The following is a 19,867-nucleotide window of genomic DNA, read 5'->3' on the forward strand; positions in this document are numbered from 1 at the left end:
GCTTCACACGCACTTACCTGCTCTGCGACGTCGCTCTGGCTGGCGAACGGGTCATAGGGGGTCACAGCGACATCACATGGCAGGTGGCCGATAGAAGCAGAGGGGCGGAGATGAGTGTGATGTAAACATCCTGCCCACCTTCCGCATAGCCGTCGTGAGCTGCAGGACGCAGGTAAGGAGATGTTCCTCGCTCATGCGGCTTCTCACATAGCGATGTGTGCTGCCGCAGGAACGAGGAACAACATCGTACCTGTCGCTTCCGCGACATTATGGAAATGACCGACGCTACACCGCTGATAAGATTTCGACGCTTTTGCGCTCGTTAATCGTATAAAAAACGATTTACACACGCCGATATCGACAGCGACACCGGATGTGCGTCACTTTCGATTTGACCCCACCGACATCGCAGCTGCGATGTCGTAGTGTGCAAAGTGCCCCTAAGAGATCTATTTACTAAAATACACAGTTATATTATGAAAACTTGTGATGACAATGAAAAATTGAAATGCTAACATATATTTACTAAGAAATGGTAGTTTTCAAAATAAAATCTATAACTTGTTCCATAATATGACAAGGTGTCTAATAACTATAGATATAAAAATAAAGTTATAGCCTGCAGAATATGTCAAAGGAAAAACAAAAGGAAATTCTCTCAGTGCAGTAAATAATTATTAAGTGTTAATAAATATTCTAAAATCAAATTTAGGTTAGAAAACTGAACAACGACCACTGTTTTACATTAGGAAATTAATACAAATTTTGGACCTAAAAATGCTGCGTTGTTAAAAGGCAAAATTCACTTTGAAGGCGTGTTCCAGGGTATTTCAATAAATGTCAAAAGGTAGGAAATGTTGTAATATAAATAACTATTTCTTACCTATTAAGTCCACCACTGGTACTGAACCACCATTATTAAGTCCTTGGGGTTTCCATCATTCATATGACGGCTGCAGTCAATCACGGACCTCAGTGAGGATGTCTTCATGTACGCCATGTGATCTTTGAGGTCAGTAATTAACTGCTGCAGTCACAAAAATGATTGATCACAGCAGAACCGGTTGGAATAATGAACCGGTGGGGGGATTATGGGTTAAATAATGTATGTTTATTTTATTCCTTCTACCTGACAAACTTATAAAAAATAAAAATTTTGCCATTTACAATAGAAAAAGTAAGGGGTACTTCTCACATAGCGAGATTGCTGCTGAGTGCCGGTTTTTGTGACGCACCAGTGGCCTCATCAGCGATCTCGCTGTATGTGACACTGAGCAGCGATCTGGCCCCTGGTGTGAAATCGCTGCTCGTTACACCCAGTGCTGGTTCATTTTTTGGACGTTGCTCTCCCGCTGTGACGCACACATCGCTGTGTTTGACAGCGAGAGAGCAACGATCTGAATGTGCAGGGAGCAGGGAGCCAGATTCTGACAGCCTGCGGTAAGCTGTAACCAAGGTAAATATCGGGTAACCAAGCGAAGTGCTTTGCTTGGTTACTTGATATTTACCTTGGTTACTAGCGTCCGCCGCTCTCAGGCTGCCAGTGCCAGCTCCCTGCTCCCTGCACACGTAGCCAGAGTACACATCGGGTAAATAAGCAAAGCGGTTTGCTTATTAACCCGATATGTACTCTGGCTAGGAGTGCAGGGAGCCAGCGCTAAGCAGTGTGCGCTGGTAACCAAGGTAAATATCGGGTAACCAAGCGAAGTGCTTTGCTTGGTTATCCGATATTTACCTTAGTTACCAAGCACAGCGTCACTTCCACACGTTGTTGGTGGCTGGGCTGGTCACTGGTCGCTGGTGAGATCTGCTTGATTGACAGCTCACCAGTGACCATGTTGCGACGCACCAGCGATCCTAACCAGGTCAGATCGCTGGTGGGATCGCTGGAGCGTCGCTAAAATGTGACGGTACCCTAAATGTGTGATTCTTGGAGACTGCTGAGACCCCCACCAATACCAAGAACAAGCGGCCCGAATTCCCATGTGTGAACTAATGTGTGCGCCCACCACTCCTATAGACAGTGAATGGAGCATTATGACTACCACTCCATTCAAAGAAAATTGGGCAGCCCTGTACACATGATCAGTGGGCGTCCCAGTGGTCAGATCCTTGGCAATCATACATTTATCACCCATTCGGCAGATAGATTCTGTAAATCGTAGAGATAATCCAATAGATTTGCCTGACGTTGATCCAGGGCACACGTCAGTAGTCTCTGGACCAGAGCCATGCGATCTACCTCTTAGTGCCTCTTTGCGACCCTATGAATGAGGAGAGATGCAGAGCATTCAGGCAAGAAGGAGGCATAGCATAGCCTTTGTCTGGCGACCATGGACTACCATTGTGGCCGCTGGACCAGAATCCTGTGTTGTTTATGGAACAATCTATAAGCCCATAAATAAAAGTACATAAATAAGGCAATAGCATAACAGGTAATAATATAATATAATATTTATTCATTTATATAGCACTATTAACTCCACAGCGCTTTACATACATTGGCAACACTGTCCGTCCCCATTGGGACTCACAATCTAGAGTCTCTATCTGTATGTCTTTGTGGAGTAATAATAGAGACATATATAAACAGATAATAACAGGGATTTATTCTACATTTTTAAGCACAGTAAATTACAATATGATTGTCTATAAAGACTTTGTATTGTGCATTATCATTGTCCGTAAGAAAATATATTTAATATCCAATATGATTATCACGTGACACGTCTGGCAGCGATTCTCAGAGGTATCGGATGTTCATAGATCGGCTCATTCCGGGTTTGTAAACTACGTGTGTTGGGTGTAAAGTCCTCACTTTGTTCCAAAGTCATGTTCTGACCTCGAGTGTTCACGTTGTTTTCACCTCTGACTATATCTAGCGCACAGCGATGCAGGAAAATGTACTGAGCCTAAAATAAGGGAGACATTTATATGCAAATCATCAGAACAAAACATCTCTGGGTTTATGTAAATAAAGCTTATTCACTATATAAATTAAAAGTTTTACAATTTCCTGACACTTTATGTAACAAAACACACCTTTACTATGTTCAAGATATCAGTTTACAGTCAGTGAATGAGAACATTCTTATTTACATTGAGGCTATGTGCCCACGTGAGTTTTTTTGCGTTTTTTTTTCATGCATATTTTTTTGCTTTTTTTAATCAATAAAAGCAAGGCAAAAAGCCTCCCAGCAAAGTCTATGAGAATCCTGACTTGCTGTACATATGCTGCTTCTTTTTTCGTTTCAGATTTTGCTGCTGAAACAAGAAGCAGCGTGTGAATTGTTTCTGCATTTATTTCCTGGGTTTCTATAATCCCCTGCAATGCTTTATCATTGCAGTGGATTATAGTGCAGCACTTTGCCTCACACATTGTGCATATAGCATGGTGTGTGAGGCTCTCCGTAGCTCAATAACCCGGGGTCATCATGGTGACGACCAAGGGTCACTATGGCAGCGGTCGGGTCCCTGTGATCGCATTACAGGGACCCAATCGCCAGGGAAAGGTAAGCGATTCCTCTCCCTGGCCTCTAAATGCTGCGATCACACTGATCACAGTATCTAGGGGTTTCACAGCGGGCACCGCTTCGGGCAGTGAAGGCCAGGTCCTGGCTGTAACATGTTACAGCCGGAGATCCAGTGGCGATTGTGGGGGTACAGCGCCTGAACCCCCGCGATCACCATGACTAAAAAAAGCACAAAAAGAAGCAGGAAAAACGCATATGAAAAAATGCACAAATGCAATTAAAAAGTGTTTTTTTTCTGCCAAAAATATGCTTTTTTATGTGCAGAAAAGAAGCAAAAGAAAAAAGCATCATGGGCATATAGCCTTAGTGGCTAAATGTGTCCATAAGAATACCTTCACCAGTTAGAGAGCTGAACATCCTGGACTCCAGACGGATACATTGTAGCAAACTACCAGACAGATTTGTGCAGTTGCTGGTGAAGTATTTTGCTCCCAGATAATTGTCTATACTGGATACAAGTGTATCCAGTCCTCAGCTGAGACCAGCACCAGCAATGTATGAGGTTTGCAGCTTCTAGATGAGAATGCCAGCAAAATTACATTAAATTACAGTAAACACGGCAAAAACATGGGGGCAAAATCAACTGATTAGAATCAGATCCCCGCCAGTTGATGGCCTATCATTAGGGCAAGCTGTCTGTTTTAAAGGGTATCTGTCCGCAGATTTTTGCTTTCTGATCTGAGAGCACCATATTGCAGGCAAAGAGACCCTGAATCCAATAATGTATCACTTAGATCACTGGGCGCAGTGGTTCTGACACAGAGCTTTTAGATTTAGCCATGCAGCAGAGCTGAAAAAGCTGCCCCTGGCCACACTAGGCTCTCTATATACAATATCGATAGAAATTGAGCTGCTACTCACAGCAGGTGGCATGTGGAACTTGAGCTCACATGCTTCTTTATTGGAGCAATGATAATCTACTGGTGCTAAAACAAACAAAGCAGGTAAACAAATGCAGTGCAATAAAAGACGCATGTCTGAAAACCGTATGCTGACTCTTACAGCATGTTGTCTTCAGATTACATAGCAAAAACCTGCTGACAGATTCCCTTTAAAATCGTATTTAACCCATTTAAAAGGGACCAGTACTTTCAAGAAACTGCATAAATCTGCTGAGTTCTGATATATAATGTCGTCCACGTTGCTCCATATTCTGTTTGTGAGCTAAAAAGTCAATGAAGAGCAGGACACCTCTCTCTCTTTGCTGAGCTGCCTATGTGAGAAATCACTGCACATTGTCTCCCCCTGATTTCCAAACTTCCAGTCACATTCTGACTAGTCTTGAGTGGCCTTTCTCAATACAAGATCATTGAGCAAAGCCTTGCACAGCTAGTTGTAATGTGGCCAGGAGTATTCATATGGCATATTTGCGGTCACACAACAACTGGCGCTGGCATTGAAGATTCCTCACAGTGCAGTGCGTGCAATGTGAGGATTCACAAGTCTGCAGTCACGTAGAGCTACTGGAGACCTTCAGGATAAATCTATACAACCCCTTTAATCAGACTTTGATGGGAACTCAGATCTTATGCTTCACATCAGGACACAGAAACACAGACATATCGGTGAACAGATGAGCACTGTCCATATCGATGCTTTGCATTAGTCCCGCTGTAAGGGGGGGGGTCAAGGCTACGCCACCCCTACAGAAGTGGCCAGCACGCAGGAAGGTTTGTCAAATGTATTAGTCTGTACTGTGTAATCTGGTAAATGACCACTAGGTGGCAAAGTGAGCCAGCTACTGCTTTCCTGACACCTCTAGGAAGTAAGGGGATAAGTAAAAGGAGGGGGTCAGAGATAAATAGGGCAGGATGTAGAAGGAAGGTAGGAGAGTCCCCAGTAGGAGAAAGAGACAAGTAGCCCAAAACATTATTCATAGAAGACCCTAAGGGTCAACCCTTTGACAATGGACATGTGGGGTCCTGGTCTTTAGAGGACTGTTTGTAACTGTGTCACCAGAAGGTGATATCTTAGCACAGAACTAAGATAAACAGTTTCTGATTCATTCACAATAGAGCATTTGTTGTAGAACATGAAATAGGACATATAACACTAAAACTTACCACTGTTTGTACCATTAAGGGCCGATGTAAATGCATTTTTTGCACAGTTCCATAGACATCGACCTTTTTATCAACTTCCAGCTGATTAATAATACTAACAAGAGCTATGAAGATCCCAGATCTCCCAGAGCCGGTCCTAGAGGGAAGTTATATATAATATTACACAATGACAATGCAAATATATATAATTGGAATACATCTTATCTCAGGGATTATTTATGCAAATCTTTCCTATTGCTATTTTCTGTGTTAGCTAATTATAATTTATTGCAGCTGGGGTTTGGAAGTAGCCAACTTACAATTGTAGCAGCTATGGAGCTATCATTTAGTCCCAGGGTCACCAAGGCTTTATAGCTACACATTGCACCTGCTCGCTCCTCCTGCCTCTCTCTGTGGCCCTACTGTTTTACAATGGATTGTCTCATCTATGGAGGCCGGAGATAGAAAAACTTTGAGAGAGAAAGCAGTCATATTTTTTATTCCTCCTACCTGCAATGGACCAAAATGGGGCAATTAGAAGAATTTTCTTCCTTATATTGTCGGACCTCACGGACAAACTGTATTAATATTTCTCTGTTATCAATATTACAATCCTCAGGCCATTCAGTGAGATGGAACTGTCGTACCTGATGACTCTTGTTGTTCCTAAGCTGAGATAGAAAAACAGTATATTTTGTATTACAGAGTATATATACAATCACAATCACTGCCTGAAGATCTTGTGCACTTACATTGGTCACCATAAAGTCTCTGATAGTCCAACCATTATGGATGTTTTCAGAAATGAAAGTTGATAGAATGTTACCAAATGTCTTGGCTTCTGTTTTAGGCCAGTATTCCTCACCGTGTCCCTAGAATATAGACAAAGAAGAGCACACCTTGGTAATTATTTATTGTTGCAAAGGGAACCTGTCACCAGATTTGGTGACTATCAGCTGCGGCAACCAGCTATATACAGCATTCTAGAATACTGTATATAAGAGCCCAGGCCACTGCGTAGAGCGTAAAAATGACTTTATAATACTCACCTAAATGGTCGGTGTGTTGCAGACTGGTCGAATGGGTGTCTGATACCGGTGCCTCCGCTTTCGGCCATCTTTGTCCTCCTTCTTCTGAAGCCTGGGTCCATGACGCCTCCTATGTCATCCACACTAGCAGACATGGAGGTCCCGCTCATGTGCACTACAATATTTTGATCTGCCCTACTCAGGGCAGATCAAAGTGCGCCTGCGCAGTACCTCAATGCCGGCTAGTGTGGATAACGTAGGATGTGTCATGCACCCAGGCTTCAGAAGAAGGAGGACAAGAATGGCCGAAAGAGAAGGCGCCGGACCCGGAGAACGGAGCCACCCATCTGCACCGTACCGACCGTTTCAGTAAGTATTGTTAAGTCATTTTTATGTTCTACACAGCGGCCTGGGCTCTTGTATACAGTATGTTATAATGCTGTATATAAGAGCCCACTGGTTGTGGCCGGAGCTTTTAGTCACCAAATCTGGTGACCGGTTCCCTTTAATGCATCATGCACCATGGAGTTCAATTGCCATTAGACAAAGAGCACCAGAATTGTCAGGTCAACAAATGACACCCTGTTCCTTTCACAGATGAGAGCAGGTTTGCACTGAGTGCATGTGACGAACGTGAAAGTCTGGAGATGTGAATGCTATGCTGCCTACATCATCATCCGGCATGACCGGCTTGGTGGTGGATCAGCCTGGGAAGCCATATCCATGCAGACTCAGACAAACCAATGCACAGTCAACAACATAAAAACAATGGTGAAAATGGTTTTATTAGAATTAGGACTTCTCCTGCAATTAACAAGCATTTAATGAGGGTAAATAATAAAGTCATTGTGCAAAAGTATTTGACGTCGCCATAATTGTACTGGCCAAAGCAATCAAAGTGGGGGTTTTTTGCAGTTTTTTTACTGCAAGGTGGATGGAGAAAATTTAATAGTCAAACATTGCAGAATTGCATTTTTTTTCATTACTTGTCCACAAAATGTTACAGAGGATATCCATGATTTGTTTTTTTTTACTATGTACCTGAAAACTAACAGGCAGGTAGTTGCTACAGGAGGCAACTACCTGCCTGGTCTACCCGGTGCCAGATCAGAGGGGTCACACACAAAATGTCAGAAGCTGTGTATATTACAGTACCTGGTAATCTTCTCGCCTACTAGACAGCATTACAATAGTGGTAATGCGGTTCTCCCAAATCATGTACCAGAAGTCTTTCATGGTCCCGGGCAATGGGTGCTGAGCAGCAATAAATTCTTTCTTAGACGTGTACCCCTGAAGGAGGAGAAATTAAAAGTGAGTGATAATTGTATGCAGGAACTAAACATTATGTGCAGTGTTACATATCTGACAGCACACAGTCAACTAAGCCATGGGGTGCAGCAGGGGGTGCAGAGGTAGCAGGAGGTCGGTTTGGACTCTGATACAGATTTTGCACTGGGAACCATTGATTTATCTTTGATTATTTTTTTTATCAGCCAACATATGCCATACATTAGTTAAAAATTGTAATATATATAGAAATCTGACTATTATTTATCAAAGATAGATATTAAATGCATCGTCATCATCCATATTCAGTCATGATCAGCACCTCCATCATCAATTCCCATTAGATTGGGCAAAATAATTCGTTCAAAATACAGGTCCAACAGAGTTTTCAGTGTCATTCCAACACAGCGCCCTCATGTCATGAGCCCACTAATTAGAAGAGGCACAATTTTTCTCAATTCTAATTCCTTCTCATTATCAGCACCTCCATCATCCATTCTCAGTCATTATCAGCACCTCCATCATCCATGCTCAGTCATTATCAGCACCTCCATCATCCATGCTCAGTCATTATCAGCACCTCCATCATCCATTTTCAGTTATTATCAGCATCTCCATCATCCATGCTCAGTCATTATTAGCACCTCCATCATCCATTCTCAGTCATTATCAGCACCTCCATCATCCATTCTCAGTCATTATCAGCACCTCCATCATCCATTCTCAGTCATTATCAGCACCTCCATCATCCATTCTCAGTCATTATCAGCACCTCCATCATCCATTCTCAGTCATTATCAGCACCTCCATCATCCATTCTCAGTCATTATCAGCACCTCCATCATCCATTCTCAGTCATTATCAGCACCTCCATCATCCATTCTCAGTCATTATCAGCACCTCCATCATCCATTCTCAGTCATTATCAGCACCTCCATCATCCATGCTCAGTCATTATCAGCACCTCCATCATCCATGCCCAGTCATTATCAGCACCTCCATCATCCATTCTCAGTCATTATCAGCATCTCCATTATCCATTCTCAGTCATTATCAGCATCTCCATCATCCATTTTCAGTCATTATCAGCACCTCCATCATCCATTTTCAGTCATTATCAGCACCTCCATCATCCATTTTCAGTCATTATCAGCATCTCCATCATCCATTCTCAGTCATTATCAGTATCTCCATCATCCATTCTCAGTCATTATCAGCATCTCCATCATCCATTCTCAGTCATTATCAGCATCTCCATCATCCATTCTCAGTCATTATCAGCACCTCCATCATCCATTTTCAGTCATTATCACCACCTCCATCATCCATGCTCAGTCATTATCAGCACCTCCATCATCCATGCTCAGTCATTATCAGCACCTCCATCATCCATTCTCAGTTATTATCAGCGCCTCCATCATCCATTCTCAGTTATTATCAGCGCCTCCATCATCCATGCTGTCATTATCAGCATCTCCATCATCCATTCTCAGTCATTATCAGCATCTCCATGATCTATTTTCAGTCATTATCAGCATCTCCATCATCCATGCTCAGTTATTATCAGCGCCTCCATCATCCATGCTCAGTTATCAGCGCCTCCATCATCCATGCTGTCATTATCAGCATCTCCATCATCCATTCTCAGTCATTATCAGCATCTCCATCATCCATGCTCAGTCATTATCAGCATCTCCATCATCCATTCTCAGTCATTATCAGCATCTCCATCATCCATGCTCAGTCATTATCAGCATCTCCATCATCTATTTTCAGTCATTATCAGCATCTCCATCATCCATGCTCAGTTATTATCAGCGCCTCCATCATCCATGCTCAGTTATTATCAGCGCCTCCATCAACCATGCTGTCATTATCAGCATCTCCATCATCCATTCTCAGTCATTATCAGCATCTCCATCATCCATGCTCAGTCATTATCAGCATCTCCATCATCCATTCTCAGTCATTATCAGCATCTCCATCATCTATTCTCAGTCATTATCAGCATCTCCATCATCCATGCTCAGTCATTATCAGCATCTCCATCATCCATTCTCAGTCATTATCAGCATCTCCATCATCTATTCTCAGTCATTATCAGCATCTCCATCATCCATGCTCAGTCATTATCAGCACCTCCATCATCCATTCTCAGTCATTATCAGCACCTCCATCATCCATTCTCAGTCATTATCAGCACCTCCATCATCCATGCTCAGTCATTATCAGCATCTCCATCATCAATTCTAAGTCATTATCAGCATCTCCATCATCCATTCTCAGTCATTATCAGCATCTCCATCATCCATGCTCAGTCATTATCAGCATCTCCATCATCCATTCTCAGTCATTATCAGCATCTCCATCATCCATTCTCAGTCATTATCAGCATCTCCATCATCCATTCTAAGTCATTATCAGCATCTCCATCATCCATTCTAAGTCATTATCAGCATCTCCATCATCCATTCTCAGTCATTATCAGCATCTCCATCATCCATTCTCAGTCATTATCAGCATCTCCATCATCCATGCTCAGTCATTATCAACATCTCCATCATCCATTCTAAGTCATTATCAGCACCTCCATCATCCATGCTCAGTCATTATCAGCACCTCCATCATCCATGCTCAGTCATTATCAGCACCTCCATCATCCATTCTCAGTCATTATCAGCATCTCCATTATCCATTCTCAGTCATTATCAGCATCTCCATCATCCATTTTCAGTCATTATCAGCACCTCCATCATCCATTTTCAGTCATTATCAGCACCTCCATCATCCATTTTCAGTCTTTATCAGCATCTCCATCATCCATTCTCAGTCATTATCAGTATCTCCATCATCCATTCTCAGTCATTATCAGCATCTCCATCATCCATTCTCAGTCATTATCAGCATCTCCATCATCCATTCTCAGTCATTATCAGCACCTCCATCATCCATTTTCAGTCATTATCACCACCTCCATCATCCATGCTCAGTCATTATCAGCACCTCCATCATCCATGCTCAGTCATTATCAGCATCTCCATCATCCATGCTCAGTCATTATCAGCACCTCCATCATCCATTCTCAGTTATTATCAGCGCCTCCATCATCCATTCTCAGTTATTATCAGCGCCTCCATCATCCATGCTGTCATTATCAGCATCTCCATCATCCATTCTCAGTCATTATCAGCATCTCCATGATCTATTTTCAGTCATTATCAGCATCTCCATCATCCATGCTCAGTTATTATCAGCGCCTCCATCATCCATGCTCAGTTATTATCAGCGCCTCCATCATCCATGCTGTCATTATCAGCATCTCCATCATCCATTCTCAGTCATTATCAGCATCTCCATCATCCATGCTCAGTCATTATCAGCATCTCCATCATCCATTCTCAGTCATTATCAGCATCTCCATCATCCATGCTCAGTCATTATCAGCATCTCCATCATCTATTTTCAGTCATTATCAGCATCTCCATCATCCATGCTCAGTTATTATCAGCGCCTCCATCATCCATGCTCAGTTATTATCAGCGCCTCCATCAACCATGCTGTCATTATCAGCATCTCCATCATCCATTCTCAGTCATTATCAGCATCTCCATCATCCATGCTCAGTCATTATCAGCATCTCCATCATCCATTCTCAGTCATTATCAGCATCTCCATCATCCATGCTCAGTCATTATCAGCATCTCCATCATCCATTCTCAGTCATTATCAGCATCTCCATCATCCATGCTCAGTCATTATCAGCATCTCCATCATCCATTCTCAGTCATTATCAGCATCTCCATCATCTATTTTCAGTCATTATCAGCATCTCCATCATCCATGCTCAGTCATTATCAGCATCTCCATCATCCATTCTCAGTCATTATCAGCGCCTCCATCTTCCATTCTCAGTCATTATCAGCACCTCCATCATCCATGCTCAGTCATTATCAGCACCTCCATCATCCATTCTCAGTCATTATCAGCACCTCCATCTTCCATTCTCAGTCATTATCAGCACCTCCATCATCCATGCTCAGTCATTATCAGCATCTCCATCATCAATTCTAAGTCATTATCAGCATCTCCATCATCCATTCTCAGTCATTATCAGCATCTCCATCATCCATGCTCAGTCATTATCAGCATCTCCATTATCCATTCTCAGTCATTATCAGCATCTCCATCATCCATGCTCAGTCATTATCAGCATCTCCATCATCCATTCTAAGTCATTATCAGCATCTCCATCATCCATTCTAAGTCATTATCAGCATCTCCATCATCCATTCTCAGTCATTATCAGCATCTCCATCATCCATTCTCAGTCATTATCAGCATCTCCATCATCCATTTTGCCATTATCAGCATTTCCATCATTCATTCTCAGTTATCAGCATCGCCATCATCCATTCTGTTATTAGCAGCTTCTCCATCATCAATTTTCAGTCATTATCAGTACCTCTATTATCCATTTTGTTATTATGGGCACCTCCATCATCTATTCTCAGTCCTTATCAGCATCTCCATCATCCATTATGTCATTATCAGTGCCTCCATCATCCATTCTGTTATTATCAGCGCCTCCATCATATATTCTATTATCAGCGCCTCCATCATCCATTCTGTCATTATCAGCATCTACATCATCCATTCTATCAACACCTCCATCATCTATTCTGTCATTATCAGCGCCCCATCATATATTCTATTATCAGCGCCTCCATCATACACTCTCTGTCATTATCAGCGCCTCCATCATATTTTCTTTTATCAGCGCCCCCATCATCCATTCTCAGTCATTATCAGCATCTCCATCATCCATTGTGTCATTCTCAGCGCCTTCATTGTTCATTCTGTTATCAGCGCCTCCATCATTTATTTTCAGTCATTATCAGTACTTCCATCTCTCATTCTGTTATCAGCGATGCCATCATCCATTCTCAGTCATTATCAGCAATGCCATCATCCATTCTCGGTCATTATCGGCGCCTCCATCATTTACTTTCAGTCAGTATCAGTACCTCCATCACCCATTGTTATTATCAGCGATGCCACCATCCATTCTATCATTATCAGCACCTCCATCATCCATTCTCAGTCATTATTGGCACCTCCATCATCTAGTCTCAGTCATTATCAGCGCCTCCATCATCCATTCTATTATCAGCGCAGCGCTTCCATCATCCATTCTCAATCATTATCAGCGCCTCCATCATCCATTCTCAGTGATTTTCAGTGCCTCCATCATCCATGCTCAATCATTATCAGCGCCTCCATCATTCATTTTCAGTCATTATCAGCGCCTCCATCATTCATTTTCAGTCATTATCAGCGCCTCCATCATTCATTTTCAGTCATTATCAGCGCCTCCATCATTCATTTTCAGTCATTATCAGCGCCTCCATCATTCATTTTCAGTCATTATCAGCGCCTCCATCATTCATTTTCAGTCATTATCAGCGCCTCCATCATTCATTTTCAGTCATTATCAGCGCCTCCATCATTCATTTTCAGTCATTATCAGCACCTCCATCATCCATTATCAGTGATTATCAGCGCCTCCATCATCCATTCTCAATCATTAACAGTACCTCCATCATCCATGCTCAGCCATTATCAGCGCCTCCATCATTCATTTTCAGTCATTATCAGCGCCTCCATCATTCATTTTCAGTCATTATCAGCGCCTCCATCATTCATTTTCAGTCATTATCAGCGCCTCCATCATTCATTTTCAGTCATTATCAGCGCCTCCATCATTCATTTTCAGTCATTATCAGCGCCTCCATCATTCATTTTCAGTCATTATCAGCGCCTCCATCATCCATTCTCAATCATTAACAGTACCTCCATCATCCATGCTCAGCCATTATCAGCATCTCCATCATTCATTCTCAGTCATTATCAGCGCCTCCATCATTCATTTTCAGTCATTATCAGCACCTCCATCATCCATGCTCAGCCATTATCAGCGCCTCCATCATTCATTCTCAGTCATTATCAGCGCCTCCATCATTCATTTTCAGTCATTATCAGCGCCTCCATCATCCATTCTCAGTCATTATCAGCGCCTCCATCATTCATTTTCAGTCATTATCAGCGCCTCCATCATTCATTTTCAGTCATTATCAGCGCCTCCATCATTCATTTTCAGTCATTATCAGCGCCTCCATCATTCATTTTCAGTCATTATCAGCGCCTCCATCATCCATTCTCAGTCATTATCAGCGCCTCCATCATCCATTCTCAGTCATTATCAGCGCCTCCATCATTCATTTTCAGTCATTATCAGCGCCTCCATCATTCATTTTCAGTCATTATCAGCGCCTCCATCATTCATTTTCAGTCATTATCAGCGCCTCCATCAACCATTCTGTTATTATCAGCGCCTCCATCAACCATTCTGTTATTATCGGCGCCTCCATCAACCATTCTGTTATTATCGGCGCCTCCATCAACCATTCTGTTATTATCGGCGCCTCCATCAACCATTCTGTTATTATCGGCGCCTCCATCAACCATTCTGTTATTATCGGCGCCTCCATCAACCATTCTGTTATTATCGGCGCCTCCATCATCCATTTTCAGGAATGAAAAGTAAACAACCTACAGGAATATAACTGGCATTAATATAACCATCGGAGGAGTTTTCAAGGGTCGACAACTTTACTCGAGATTTATCATCTAAAAAAGAAAAAAGTATACAGAAAAAGACGGATAATAATAATAATAAAAAAAATAATAAATAAAAATACAAAAATATTTAACTTATGACAACAATTAGAACAATAATAACAGTAGCTGGATACGACTACCAATAATTTAAGTGGGAATACTAATAAGAATAGTCATACATTTAACTACTATTAATATTCTAAAATAGTGAAAACTTTCCAAGGTTTTTGTTATTTTGGGGGGAGAGGGATTGTTTTGGCTTTCAGTTCTCCTGACATGGATGTTTTGGTAAATAATTGTATTTTCATTTTTGCTGCCAATTGTGCCGTTCCCATGTTACTCTTCCTAGAAATTAATGAATAAATTGCTAGCAGGGTGTTATCGGTGCGGGCGTCCTTACGTATTCTGACATTATCATTAATTACAGTGTATACTGTCCAGTGACACACCCTTTTAAAACGAATAATGACAACACCAAGTTGCTAATTACAATTTTTTTTTTAATATTTATTTTTGTAAATTTCAAGGAGGAGTAACAGGGAAATGATGCAGTGGAGAATTCTACAGAAAGACTCTGCAGACTTTAACCTCCAGCCCGGATGACCCTTTAAGCAAATGAGAAACTTCCTGATGGTAGAAATGGACACAATGACCAATCATGGGTGAAAATCTGGTAAGACTTACTTTTATTAGTGCGCTCTTTTTTATGTACATGACAAAACAGATGTCTGAATGATGCTTTGTATGGACTAGTTGGGCCTCTGTGTACATAATGGCGAACTCAGCAGTGGTGATGACTTACATGGGTAGGTTGCATCTGCACGGTTCTTCTCTTCATTAGCAGTATGAACGGCCACAGACCTTTGTTGTAATATACCTACAGACTGCAGTCTCTAATCAAGAAAAATATAATAAGTCACACATTAATAAGTTACACATTATATGTTATAATCAAATCTAACATGGATATCTGCAATTAGAAATAAGGCTCTGCACATTGACATCATGGCTTCTGTTCATAAAGCTTCCATGGATATCTATTTAAATGATATTAATAAATCCTTAAGGTCTCCATAGAACTGTTTTAAGGCCACTATGCACATTGATGCTCAGTGATGCTTACAGTGAAACATGGTGGGAGGTTGGTGATGCCTACAGTGAAGAATGGTTGGAGTTCGGTAATGCCTACAGTGAAGCATAGTGGGAGCTCGGTGATGTCTACAGTGAAGAATAGTTGGGGCTCGATGATGCCTACAGTGAAGCATGGTAGGGGCTTGGTAATGCCTACAGTGAAGCATAGTGAGAGATCGGTGATGCCTACTTGGAAGCATGGTCGGCGCTCAGTGATGCTTACAGTGAAGCATAGTGAGAGATCGGTGATGCCTACTTGGAAGCATGGTGGGTGCTCGATGATGCCTACAGTGAAGAATGGTGGGAGCTCGGTGATGTTTACGGTGAAGCATAGTGTGGCCTCGGAGATGCCTACATTCAAGCATGGTGCGGCCTCGATGATATCTACGGTGAAGCATGGCGGGGCCTCGGTGATGTCTACATTCAAGCATGGTGGGAGCTCGGTGATGCCTACAGTAAAGCATGGTGGGGCCTCGGTGATGTCTACAGTGAAGCATGGCGGGACTGCGGTGATGTCTACAGTAAAGCATGGTGGGGCCTCGGTGATGTCTACAGTGAAACATGGCATGCCTACTGTGAAGTAAATCCGGAGATATGACGATAAATCATGACATTCAAGTCATGTCAGGAAGCCCTCTCCTGGTGTCACCCCCCCCCCCCCCTTCCCTTTACACAACTGGTTTAGCAACAAATCCCATGGCCATCTGTGAAGGTGTCCTGTGATATGGAAATGAGATGATGTGAGGACAATGGATCCAGGATGACTCCCTGCCGTCACCCTGTGTCCAGAGTTGTATCTCATTAGCAAGGCTTGGAAGTAGCCAGACAGAACGACTCCAGTAAAAAATGGTTCATATCTCGCAAGCCATATCTCCGATAAATATGGCAACCATAAAAATGGTGTCTCCGCATGTGGACGATGCCGGCACCCCCTTTTTATGGGAGCGGGACATTGGGAAATGCCCCAGGCGTGATATCAGCCAATGGGGAACTGGCAGACAGGTCATGAGTCCCCTCGTTCTGTAGCTAAATTCATAACTGTCACAATGAGAGCATTGGCGTCCGCCTACGACGCTCCCAGGCAAAGTTATGGCCAATATCCCCTTGGCTGGATAATTCTGATCCATGCAGGGGGAGTGGCAGTGCTTCCCTGTGAGGTCACTAAGGTAGGAGGGGACCTGGATTGCCCAGGTTGATAACCCTACTTCGGCCATTTTCCAGTGTTCTTCTGCTCGGGGGCTTGGTTGGGAAAGACCTGTGAGAGAGTTCCTGGAAACCTGGTCTACAGCGCCCCCCTGTGGCCAGACGCAACAAGGTAACTGCTGGAACTGTGTATGCCTGTTTGTAACCCATGCTTTGATTGTAACTGTACTCTGACATATGTATATTCTGTAGATTCCCTATTGTATATATTGTAGTTTCTAGTGTGCTTTAGGCTGATTAAATTATATAATTAATCTTGGGCTGTTCTGTTATCTCGATCTTGAATCCCACGTCTGTGTGTTCGGCTAATAGTTACCGTGAAGCGGTTGGTGGCAGCGAGTTGTGCCAAGGATTATTGTGGGGAGGCCAGTGAGATTCGGGAAGATATTATATATTCCGCCCGCGGAGGTCGGGGGAATATATACCCTACTCTCACCGGGGACCCTTCAATAATCGGCATAAGTAGTATAGCGGCCTCCTTGCTTATTGTCGGGCAATTCCATAATTGGCCTGACTATAAGAGGGGCGCTAGAGAGCGCGTCACGTGCTCTGTCTGTCGGTCGGGAGGTATAAAGGAGGGGTGACTCCTGCTTGTTACCCCCCGATCGTGACGTACTGGTAGCCAGCGCGGGGGATTTCTGAGTGACCCCCCCGGTGGTTTGTGACATATTGGTGGCAAGCGGTGGGATCGAGATAATAGTGTGTGTGAGTGTGAGACCCATACTCCCAGACACTAAAGACTGCCTGCAGCAGCTGTGGCTGCTGGGGTCTTCAGACCAGCTCAACACTAGAGTGTCAGAGTGCAGATACTGTAAGGTGTGTGGAGGCATCAGGTGTCAGTTCTGTGTCAGTGACCAAAGTCTGCAACAATGGCTGATAGCACCAGGAGCAAAGCCAAAGGAATGGCCGATGCTCAGGCCAGAGACGATGAGGAGGTTGTCCACGAGCCCTCCAGGAGCTCGACGCCAGAAAGCCGTTCTGCCGAGGACATCGCACCACCTGGGACTGCTGGACAAGATGAGGAGGAGCTCGCCCAAGGTTCCTCAACGAGCCAGAAGCCAGCCCTCCGCTCTGCAATGGACAGTGAATCACCAGGCTCCGCAGCGGGCCGCAGAGCACCACGTGCCATTCCACCGAGCCTGGGAGGCTCGGATAGCCTTCTTCAAATGGCTATGGCCCTACTCCAGGCTGGAGACCGGGAGGGCTACCAGGCACTCCTGGCAGAGCGCAGGGCAGCGTGTGAGGCTGAGGCTGCGGAGCGGCAGGCAGAGCGGCAAGCAGCGCGTGAGGCTGAGGCTGCGGAGCGGCAGGCAGCGCGTGAAGAGCGCCAGGCAGAGCGTGACTACCAGCTGCAGCTAGCTCAGCTCCGGCCCTCATCAGCCGCACGTGACCTTCAAGACACCAAACTTCCAAAGGTCCGTGTTGAGGACTTCCCAGTGCTGGAGAAGGATGGAGACTTGGACTCTTTCTTGACTGCTTTTGAACGGACTTGCTTGCAGCACCATCTGAACAAGGACCAGTGGGCCAAATACCTGACCCCCCGTTTAAGGGGTAAGGCCCTGGATATCCTTGGGGACTTGCCTGCTGAGGCAGATCAGGGCTACGACACCATCAAGCGGGCCCTGATCCAACAGTACAACCTCACCCCGGAGTCCTACCGCAAGAAGTTCCGGAGCCTACAGAAGGGACCAAAGGACTCCTGGGCTGACCACAGGCGGGCACTTGCCCGAGCTGCCGACCACTGGACCCAAGGCCTGCAGCTTTCCACCGGACCGGAGATCCTGGACTTGTTCATCACGGAGCAACTCTTGTGGAACTGCCCTGAGGATCTCCGCCAGTTCATCCGAGACCAGAAGCCAAAGGGGTCCACGGCTACAGCTGCCCTGGCCGATGACTACACCAACAATCGGGCTCCTGAAGCCAGGAGAGCAGCCACCAGCAGCACCTGGAGAGGGGGTAAGATGAACTCTGCGACTGCCCCACCTGCCCCTAGACTGCAGGGGGTGTCCCCCTCAACTCCCCTCTCCAGGCCCGTGGCAGAACCAAGACGGTGCCACCAGTGCAACCTACCTGGACACTTCAAGGCCATGTGCCCTCAGCGTCCCAAGGCCCCGGCTCCGTCCCCGTCCCAAGGGCCGCCCAAGGTGTATTGTGTGGGTGGGGGTGGTGGTAGGTCCCTGGACAGCTTCCAACCTGTCACCGTCGGCCGGTCTGTGACCATAGGACTGCGAGACAGCGCCTCGGAGGTGACTCTGGTGCGGCCTGAGATGGTGTCCCCCCAAGACTTGATCCCTGGAAAAACCCTCGCTGTCTCCGGGATTGGAGGCATTGACCCGGCGCTGCCTGTTGCTGACATTTATGTGGACTGGGGCGCAGGGCGAGGGGTGAGGGAGGTGGGGGTAACTGATCGGATCCCTGCAAACGTGCTACTTGGGACAGATTTGGGGCAAATAACCTCCCAGTTTGGCCCCGCCCCAAGGGCTGAACCTTCAGCCAGTGCTGACATGACTCCTGACAATGTTAATGTGTTATCTATGAATGATGTAAGGGAGGAGGGAGTGAACTCTGATATTTCTGCTTGCACAGACACCATAGACACACACGCAGCTGCAGCTGTGACAGGAGGGGAGGGGGTCAGAGAAAGGTGTGACAATGCCTCTACAAGTAACCAGCCTGTGAGCTGGGATCTGTTGCCCTCTGCAGGGATAAGCAGAGAGCAGGGTGCTGCAGGGGGAGGACCAGTGTGTGGGGTGGGGGCTACCACAGCAAATGTGGGGTCCCCAGAGATTTCACAGCGGGGTTCTGTTGCTGCAGGAGGGGAACAGGCAGGTGAGATTGGGGCCGGTCCAGGAGCGGAAGTGCTCCCAGGTAAGATCTCGGTGCATGGTTCCCCCACAACCGGGGTGTCAGGAAGCCAGGTAGGTCTGCCTGAACCGGCGACTTGGTCAGGAACGGAGGAGGAGCA

General features: G+C 44.8%; 1 protein-coding gene across 1 annotated transcript in view; it reads right to left on the reverse strand.

Moving 5' to 3' along the window:
* Positions 1–2,717: 2,717 nt before the first annotated feature.
* LOC142254310 (receptor-type tyrosine-protein phosphatase eta-like) overlaps positions 2,718–19,867 on the reverse strand; it is a 132,168-nt gene continuing 115,018 nt past the window's right edge. The window contains exons 19-25 of the mRNA XM_075325358.1: positions 15,371–15,461; positions 14,504–14,577; positions 7,759–7,893; positions 6,328–6,447; positions 6,086–6,246; positions 5,597–5,732; positions 2,718–2,912 (exon numbers count right to left, since the gene is read on the reverse strand). Of these exons, the coding sequence (XP_075181473.1) occupies positions 2,718–2,912; positions 5,597–5,732; positions 6,086–6,246; positions 6,328–6,447; positions 7,759–7,893; positions 14,504–14,577; positions 15,371–15,461 (912 nt within the window). The remainder of the gene's footprint in view (positions 2,913–5,596; positions 5,733–6,085; positions 6,247–6,327; positions 6,448–7,758; positions 7,894–14,503; positions 14,578–15,370; positions 15,462–19,867) is intronic.

The sequence above is a fragment of the Anomaloglossus baeobatrachus genome, chromosome 10 (genome assembly GCF_048569485.1).
Source record: "Anomaloglossus baeobatrachus isolate aAnoBae1 chromosome 10, aAnoBae1.hap1, whole genome shotgun sequence".
NCBI classification, from domain to species: Eukaryota; Metazoa; Chordata; class Amphibia; order Anura; family Aromobatidae; genus Anomaloglossus; species Anomaloglossus baeobatrachus.